Source organism: Coenobita brevimanus, chromosome 11, assembly GCF_032717465.1.
Source record: "Coenobita brevimanus isolate Jiangsu-jjx chromosome 11, ASM3271746v2, whole genome shotgun sequence".
In the NCBI taxonomy this organism is placed as follows: domain Eukaryota; kingdom Metazoa; phylum Arthropoda; class Malacostraca; order Decapoda; family Coenobitidae; genus Coenobita; species Coenobita brevimanus.
In genome coordinates, this window is record NC_136964.1 from 8719096 (window position 1) to 8728995 (window position 9900).

Sequence of the window (9900 nt, forward strand, 5' to 3'; positions counted from 1 at the left end):
TTATTTCCTCTAACCCAAATTGTTTCCTTTAACGTCTAATTATTGCCTCTCGCGTCAAATTATTTCCTCTAACGCCAAATAATTTCCTTTAACTAATGCCATATTCCTCTAACCCAAACTGTTTAACGCCAAATTCTTTCCTCTTGACAACAAATTATTTTCTTTAACTTACGCCTTATTTCCTCTAACGCCAAATTGTCCCTCCACCGCCAAATAATTTCCTCCAATGCCAAAATGTTTCCTCTAACTAACGCCTTATTTCCTCTAATCACAAATTATTTCCTTTAACTAAAGCGACATTATTTCCTCTAACACCAAATAATTTCCTTTAACTAATGTCAAATACCTCTAACCCAAACTGTTTCCTTTAACGCCAAATTCTTTCCTCTTGACACCAAATTATTTTCTTTAACTTACGCCTTATTTCCTCTAACTCCAAATGATTCCCTCTAACGCCAAATTGTCCCTCCACCGCCAAATAATTTCCTCCAATGCCAAAATGTTTCCTCTAACTAACACCTTATTTCCTCTAATCACAAATTATTTCCTTTAACTAAAGCGACATTATTTCCTCTAACACCAAATAATTTCCTTTAAGGTCATACAATTTCCTTTAACGTCAAATAATTTCCTTTAATGCCAAATAATTTTCTTCAGCTAAGGCCAAATTATTTCCTCAAACCAATGCCACATTATTCCCACTAACTAACACCAGATTATTTCCTCTAAGTAATTTCCTAAGGCTAAATTATTTCCTTTAACTAACGCCAAATAATTTCCTCTGAGGCCAGATTATTTCCTTTAAACGCCATTTCTTAAATTTCATTTAACGCCAACTAATTTCCATTAACTCAGACAAACCCAGCCCAGCCAGTGTGTTAAATCAAGATTTCTTCATTACATCTCTCAAACCTTTACAGTGATTAGCATTCCCCCAAGACGTGGTCCAACTGCTCGCTTGGGGTATTTTCTTGTCTCTCCAATGACCTTGACCTTTGACCTACAGTATAACCTTCACATTTGAACGTGAACGAGACCTGATCAATACCTACAAACCTACAGTATTTAAAACAATCTCGGTCAAGGCTTCAACCATTCACTACGCTTATGTAATTTTGGGTTCACTATTCCCAGACGATTTTATGCAGCCTAAGTTAGATAGAGCTTTCAATTCAGCCATTCACTAAAGTACTTCCCAGCTCGAATAAAATCCTCAGGCTGAAGGGGCTGACCACTTCAAATCCACGACAGTAGGTATATCCCCATAAATTCTTATAAACAGAAAGCTCCAGTTAACCACATGCTTGGGGTATATAGTTTCTTTTTGCTCCAGCGACCTTGACTTTTATCCCATGACCTTTATATATTCGAACACGATCAAAACACATCTCACAATTATCAGCCTACAATAAAATAAGCTTTCTTGACCATGGCTGTCAAATTATGCAACTAATGGCTGTATGCTTAAACCTCAGATCTCAAAGTGGAATGTACACTCCCAATTTTTTAAACATAATGTCTGAAGTACCTCACGAAGATGGAACATTTTTGGTCTCCTCATATGGTTGCTGACTGTGTTCTGTAGTATGGCATGCAGGCTGACCCTACGTACTAACCACAGGCGTTACAGATAATGACCCTCAGCGTTTGCACTCCACACTGCACTATTTAAACGAACAGACCGACAGAAAGGCGTGACATTCTAGCAGACACAAAGGATTAAAACATATATAACCTCCTCCACCTTCAGTCGTACAGGTACTTAACTATGGGAAGTATTTTCTGGGCTTATGACGATTGCTACAGGACCTTTTTCTCACCAATACATTTCTACTTTAGTGCGTCCTCTCCAGCACCAATAAAAATAGTTATATGCCGTACCTTAATAAATAATATAGTATAATAAGTATGGTAAATAACGAAGAAGTGTTAGGGAGCCTCCTCAACCCACGAGAATAACCGTCTTGTCCAAATCTTGCGAAGCTCACCTCTCAGATTTACTGGTAAACTGACAGCGTATTTTGAATTCAGGTAACATGTGATATTCCGTATGAATATAAAATATGTTATAATGCAGTGTCAAAACATATTTACTGCCAGGAAAAGACCCTCTCCCCCACCTCTCTGACACACACACACACACACACACACACCGAACCCCCTTATTGGCACATTTAAAACAAGGTACTTATTCACATACAAAACAACTAATCTACTTACCCACAGATTCGACAACCTCAAATCACAACATTCGAAACAACACACTTGCTTCTTCCCCACCCTAGCCAGTCCACCTTCACATCCCACACTCACTCCACACTATCTACACCTGTTAAAATCCCACACTCCCCTCACACTATCTACACCTGTTATAATCCCACACTTGTCCTCTCTCCCACATAACCTCCTCCCCCATTCATCAGCAATTCAGTGTCAATATCTATTCCCTTTCCTACCCCTCAACCCCCACAAACATCATCATCATCAGCATCTACACCTTTCACACTCCACGCCTCTTTCTTCTCCCTCATATTCCCCCCTCTACTCCAACAATCATCATCATTAATGTTATTCACGTATAGTCCCTTCCTATCCTACACTCCTCACACCAATGATCATCATCATCATCTAGGTAAATTGCTTACCCATTCTCTCTCCCTCATAATAAATAATTCTCCACCACTTTCAACTACCACCATCCTTATCCACACCACATGAAGGGCCCACTTGTCAATATTATCACCTTTCCCTATCCTGCACCAACTGAAATCCCACAACTGTTATCATCATCATACTCCAACCAAACTTGTTCAAATACCACAGCTAACATCATTACCACGAGTGTCATAATTTCCCCTTCACATCTGTTCAAAGCCCACGAGCGTCTCACCACCACCATCATCATTCACAACCGTCGAAACCCCACATTCTTCCTCACTACCTCCTACACCCACCATATATTCTACACGTTCAAATTCTCCCTCTCTCTTTCAGCAACTGTAATTCTTCACCTTAATCTGGCCTAGATATTCTTTCTTTTGCAGCTCAGTTCACGTAAGTCGGTGACAGAAAAGACAATATTAATTCAAGATGGAGAGAGGACAATTTTAGGCCAAGTTAGAAAATAACGGGTATAGTCACATACTGAAACTGCATCTCTCTCTCTCTCTCTCTCCCTCTCATCACAGGGCCACTACACCTGCCTGGCCAAATTCATGGACCTTGGACCAATAGCTGATGTGGTGATGGACATAAACGGGGGCAGTGCTTACTTCGAGGCAACCCTGGACAGAACCACCTGTCACTTCCATGCCGATAAGCTCGAAGTTACACATATTGGGTAGGTGATATCACAGATGTTATATAAGGCGTCTATGTCTGATGTTGTGTGCGTGTGTGTGGGGGGTGGGGGTGGACGTGGGGTACCTCCAGTTTATTCTTCCAGACAAAACAGAAAAGTTATTGACAACAATCGCACATTTTACATAACCTTCAATGTGATGTATTTAGAACTGCTGTCAACTACAGTGCAATTTTCCATATCAGTATCTTAACTATCAAGATCAGACTCCTGACTACATTCGCAAGACTTAACAATGTTTTTGACGATTCAAAATAGTGTACTGTGCTGAGATCTACTGACAAGAACTGAAATTTTTTCCACTTACAGGTTTTTAATGAACAAAGGACACTATAATCTTTTCTTACATTATCTTTTCCTTCCTTTGATCATCTTCAGCTAAAAAATAAAAATAATAATCTCGTTAGGTCCTGACATAGTAGTATCGAGACTGTCCAGACGAAGAAATTCGAGTTTTCTCCAAGTAGTCGCATCTCTGTGGATGATATTTTAATTTGTTTTTCCTTCCTCTGTTCACCTGCTAAAAAAAGATCTCCTTAGGTCCTTACACAGAATCGAGACTGTATACATGAGGGACTTCGCACTACTGACCAGAACTGTGTATTTGCTCTTGGCGATCACATCTCTGTGGACGATATTTATTTGCTTTTCCTTCCTCTGTTCATCTTCTGCTACAAAAGATAACAGGGACTTCGCATTACTGATCACAACTGTGCATTTTCTCTTGGCAGTCACATCTCCGTGGATATCTCCGGGCTAGGAGTCCTCGATTGGATTTTCGAGATCGTGGTTAACCTTGTCGTTGCCGTCGTCAAAGGTTTCATTGAGGACACGGTCTCAACCATCATCTACGACTTCACCAACCAGGTCCTCAGCAATATGGATCTGGGAGCCCTTGGACCGATTGTTGGCTGTGTTAATGAGGGCCCTGTGGTCAAACAACCTAGAGCTGCCTAAGGAACTGAGCTTGCATAAATCTGGCTCTTGTTTTCCGATCAGGCTGTTAGATGTGGAAGTTTTAAATAATGTTGCCTAAATCAGTTGTACTCTGACCAGGCTGTTGGTATCTTAGACTGGGGATATTACACTGATTTCTGGCTATTATACAGTGTGAATTACCAAATTAGTCTGTTTTAAGAATTTTCTGCAATCAAATTAGGCTGTTTTAAGAATTTGTTGCAATCAAGTTAGGGCTGTTTTAAGAATCTGTTGCAGTCAAATTAGGCTCTGTTTGGAATGTTACTCAAATTCTGTTATTTTTTACTATTTTATTCAGATTACTAATGAATTATATATAATAAAAACTGTTGTAGCTCTTTTGTATTGAAATAAGGCTGCCATACCCATTTATGGTTGACATGGTGAGGGTGGTATGTTCAACTGAGGATATTTCATGTATTATACTAAGGCTAAGAAATGAAGCTGGTATAGGTCATGTATGAAAAAATTTAGCTTCGCAATTCCCTTATATAACTTTTTAAAATAATATATATATATATGCCGAGTTCAGCATATGTCAACGTAAGAGAAATAATAGAATTTCAGCCCCAGCCTGTGTTTTCCGCCCAATCCACTTATCGCTTTAGTTAGCCATTATCAAGTTATCATTCTTTTTTTGATTACTTAGGAAAATAAATAAATAAATGTATATCATCAAGTTTCATAACAGACAGAGAGAGAGAGAGAGAGAGAGAGAGAGAGAGAGAGAAATTAGTCTTCCTGACAACACTGATTACAGAATATAAAAAAATCCCCCCCCCCCAAAAAAAAAAAAAAAAAAAAAATCTCTCTGAAATATTGAGAACTAATCACCTGTGCATGATACGTCTGAACCTAAACCCCTTCACTACGAGGTCTCCCTATGCTGACTAAACCCACTAACGATAGCCATCCACCCATCCCTTCAACCATCCATCCATCATCCAAACCAGTACTCCATTACCCCATTAGAGCATAGAGGCCAGGGTCATAGATATCCGTCCCTGTACTATTTTCATACTTCTTTCTTATCCAGAAAAGTCTATGTTAGATCTGTTTTTTCAGTATCAGGTTAGGTTAGTTTGTTAATCAGGCAGCTTGGATTAAGTTAGAAAAGAAAATCATCCCACGAGAATCAAACTTATGTACTGGTAGTGCAAAAAATGGTAAAGAGAACGGAAATCTGCGCCCGAGGCTAGGGTACTCTGTGGTCTGATATATAAGACGGCAGTGACCTGTTTCCCTTTCCTTAGCGGCATTAAGATTCAATGAGCAATAAACCTCAACTTTTTTTTAAAACTTGCCCGGAATTAGACCCACAATTACATCCAGTTGGAACGCCTTAACTCATCAGAACACCAGACACCTAAAAACTGTATGAGGGTGACGGTGTTAATGCTATGACGTGAACACTTCTGATCCAATGACGTATACCTTCTTTTAATCAAGTCCCCACTACATGATACTATTCAAGGGGATATGTCTCGGAGTGATGCAAAGAATGCTATATATATATCTAGTCTCCCCAGTTTAAAGAGCACTTAATAAATCTCAGGTAGCAAGAAAGATGTTATCGAATTGACCCCAAAATGACCCATGTCGTGTGGAGACAATGGAGAATGAACGACTGGCTAGGAGAGTCTACGTGTGACAGGTGGAGGGGGAAGGGGAGACTGAAGATGATATGAAGTGTGTGGATGCGGGTGGTGTGTCGAGTCAGCTTTATGACGGAGGACAGGGTGACACTGAGGCGATCTGTTTATGGACAACCTCTCCGGTATTAAGTCTGCTAAATAGTTATCCTCCTCCATGATGGTGAGCGTACCATGCGTCCTTGTGTGGGTGAGAATTGACCATCTGTACCCCCCGATACAGTATGCCGTAATATCGGTGACGCAGTACAGTACACGAAGGTTCCCACTAATATCAGTCGCTAACCAATGTTCACCACCACCTTTGGCTCTCCTCTCCTTTCACTGATCCACCTGGTGAACAAGCCTACACCTTTTCTATCCTTAATGACCTACAGCAGCTTGTACAGCTTTGGACAGAGCTCCAACATACTTGACCTCTTCCTTACAACTAATCCTTCTGCTTACACTGTTAATCTTTTCTCTCCGTTGGGCTCCTCCGATCACAACCTCATCACCTTAACCTGTCCTATCGCTCCGGTACGGCCTGCGGACCCTCCAAAAAAACGTCGTCTCTGGCACTTTGGAGCCGTGGATTGGCAGGCCCTCAGGCAGTACTTCTTTGATTTTCCATGGAATGATTATTGCTTCCATGGCCGGGAGCCATCTGGGTGTGCCTTGCGCATTACGGAGGTTATTCTCTCGGGCATGGAAGCATACATTCCTTTCTCATATCCTTTGACTAATGCACGAAAGCCTTGGTTTAATCATGCTTGTTCTAAGGCTGTCCGCAACAAGGAGAGGGCCTATAAAAGGTACCGGAGCCAACCCACCCCTGAATCACATCTTTTATACATTTCTGCCCGGAATCGTGCTAAGTCTGTTCTTTGCTCTGCTAAAAATAATTTCATCTTTACAAAATGCTCTCAACTCTCTAACTTGAACTCTTCCCGCTCCTTCTGGCACCTTGCCAAAAACCTTTCTAACAACTTTACCTTATCATCCTTCCCTCCTCTTTTGTACTCTGATGGCTCTGTAGCTATTTCTTCTACTGATAAAGCAGATCTCTTAGCTAGGACTTTCTCCTCCAACTCCACCTTAGACGATTCCGGTGCTGTTCCTCCCTCAGTTTCCTCCTCTGACTTCCTCATGGCAAACATTAAAATTTCTTCAGCTGATGTATTTTCTGCCATTGCTGGCCTCAGTACTAATAAGGCATATGGGCCTGATGGAGTCCCTCCTGTTGTTCTCAAGAACTGTGCTTCTGTGCTTACTCCCTGCCTAGGCAAACTCTTTCGCCTTTGTCTGTCAACTTGTACCTTTCCTTCTTGCTGGAAGTTTGCTCTCATTCAGCCAGTCCCGAAGAAGGGTGACCATTCCCAACCCTCTAACTATCGTCCAATTGCTTTAACATCCTGTATCTCAAAAGTTTTCGAGTCAATTCTTAATAGAAAAATTTTAAAGCATCTTTCCTATCACAACCTTCTTTCTGATTGTCAGTATGGGTTCCGTCAGGGACGCTCCACAGGTGATCTTCTCACCTACCTTTCAGACTCCTGGTTGTCCTCCTTTCGGGACTTTGGCGAAAGCTTTGCCATTGCACTTGACATCTCAAAGGCTTTCGATCGAGTCTGCCATAAATCTTTAATTTCCAAACTGCCCTCTTACGGTTTCTATCCTTCTATCTGTGCCTTCATCTCTAGCTTCCTTTCTGGTCGTTCTATAGCCGCTGTTGTAGACGGCTATCGTTCTTCTCCTAGATCTATTAACAGTGGTGTTCCTCAGGGCTCTGTCCTATCACCAACTCTCTTCCTTTTATTCATCAATGACCTTCTATGCTGTACATCTAACCCTATCCACTCATATGCTGATGACTCCACTCTTCACCTTTCCTTTCGATTCCCACAACGTCCATCTCAGCAGTTACTTCGACAGGCAAGGGATGAGGCTATGGCACACCTAATGCCTGACTTGGCTCGTATCTCTGACTGGGGTAAAAATAATCTGGTTGTTTTTAATGCATCAAAGACTCAGTTTTTGCACCTATCAACCCGACAAAATCTTCCACAGGTATACCCACTTATGTTTAATAATACTCAACTTAATCCTGCATCATCGTTGAACATGCTTGGGGTTTCATTTGCTCGGGACTTGTCTAGGAGAGATCACATTACATCTCTTGTAAAATCTGCTTCCAAGCAACTGGGTGTGCTAAGCCGACTCCATTCCTTCTTTACCCCTGCACTATTGTTGTCTCTATACAGGGGTTTTATCCGCCCCTGTGTGGAGTACAACTCTCATGTGTGGGGAGGCTCCCCACATACAGCTCTTCTCAATAGGGTGGAGTCAAAGGCTTTTCGTCTCATTAACTCTCCCCCTCTTACTGACTCCCTTCAACCTCTGTCTCTTCGCCACACTGTTGCATCTTTATCTCTTTTCTATCGCTACTTCAATGGTCACTGTTCCTCTGAACTGTCTGCATGCATTCCTCCACTTCTACGACGGGTGCATAGCACCTGTCTAGCAGCAAACTCTCACCCCTTTTCTGTCCAATTCTCTAATGCAAGAGTCAACCGATACTCCCAGTCCTTCATTTATGCAACAGGTCAACTCTGGAACTGTCTCCCTCTGTCTGTATTTCCTGCTTCCTATGATCTCCAGTCTTTCAAACGCAGTGTGTCCAGGCATCTCGAAATGAATGGATCTTGAATTTGGCTCTCTCTTGTATTTGTTTTTCTCTCGGAGGGAACAGTATTGCGGGCTCATTGCCTTTGGTTCCTTCTTCCTAAAAAAAAAAAAAAAAAAAAAAAAAAAAAAAACACACAACCACACATATACATTACACATGTTTGTCTATCTATCTATCTATAGCCCGACGCCCTAATCCCGCAAAGGGTGGCCGCAGACAAAACGCCTCCAAGTCACTGTCACCCACCATTTGACTCCCCTCCCCCCACTCCCTCATATACCTCTCAACTCCATCCCTCCACCTCATCCTCGGTCTACCCCTCCCTCTCCCTCCCTCCACCTCACCTACATACACCCTCTTAGTCAGTCTTTCATTCTCCATTCTCTCCACATGTCCAAACCACCTCAGTGTATTTCTCCTAATCTTTTCAACCACATCCACCCCACAACGTTCCTTCACTTCTTCATTCGTCAACCTGTCCCTCCACATGCTCCTCTCAAGTAACTCATTTCCACTGCTCTCACTCTTGACTTGTTCCCCTCTTGCAAGGTCCACGCCTCGCTTCCATACGTCAGGGTAGGGATCACAATACCATCATGCAGTGACTTCTTAACTTCCATACTCACCTCCCTATTTCTCATCACTGCTTTCAGTGTACCAACAACCTTTCTTCCCTGCTGTACCCTTTCACGTACTTCATCTCCCAAAGTTCCATCCTTACTCATCACACTACCCAACTACTTGAATGCACTCACATTCTCCATATCCTCACCATCCAACCTCACTGCACACTCTGCGACTTCATTCCTCTCAAACACCATAACTTTACTTTTGTTTACATTAACTTTCAGTTTCCTCCTCCTACACACTGTCCCAAATTCATTCACCAAACCTTGCAACTCCCATTCATCTTCACTCAACAATACTGTATCATCAGCAAACAGCAACACCGGAAGCTTCCAAATCTCACCCTCATTCATTAGGGCCACCCCTACATCCACTGCCCTACCTTGTGTACCTCCTTTACAACCCCATCCATATATATATATTAAACAGCCATGGAGACATTACACACCCCTGTTTCAGTCCCACATTGAGATCAAAGAACTCACTCAGCTCACCATCCAGCGATGGGAAGCAAGATTTCACCAGGCACTCTGTTGACAGTCTGCCTTACTTCTGTGTTCTGTTCTTGCTGGATCTTACCTATTTAATTTATTAGGGAATACTAAGTGGTGGTG

The 9900-nt window shown here is 42.0% G+C and overlaps 1 protein-coding gene across 1 annotated transcript in view; it reads left to right on the forward strand.

The window, feature by feature from the left end:
* The window catches only part of LOC145410886 (mite allergen Der p 7-like), an 11062-nt gene extending 1580 nt beyond the window's left edge, over positions 1–9482 (forward strand). The window contains exons 4-6 of the mRNA XM_080280957.1: positions 3189–3340; positions 4093–4277; positions 9433–9482. Of these exons, the coding sequence (XP_080137083.1) occupies positions 3189–3340; positions 4093–4277; positions 9433–9482 (387 nt within the window). The remainder of the gene's footprint in view (positions 1–3188; positions 3341–4092; positions 4278–9432) is intronic.
* Positions 9483–9900: the final 418 nt, after the last annotated feature.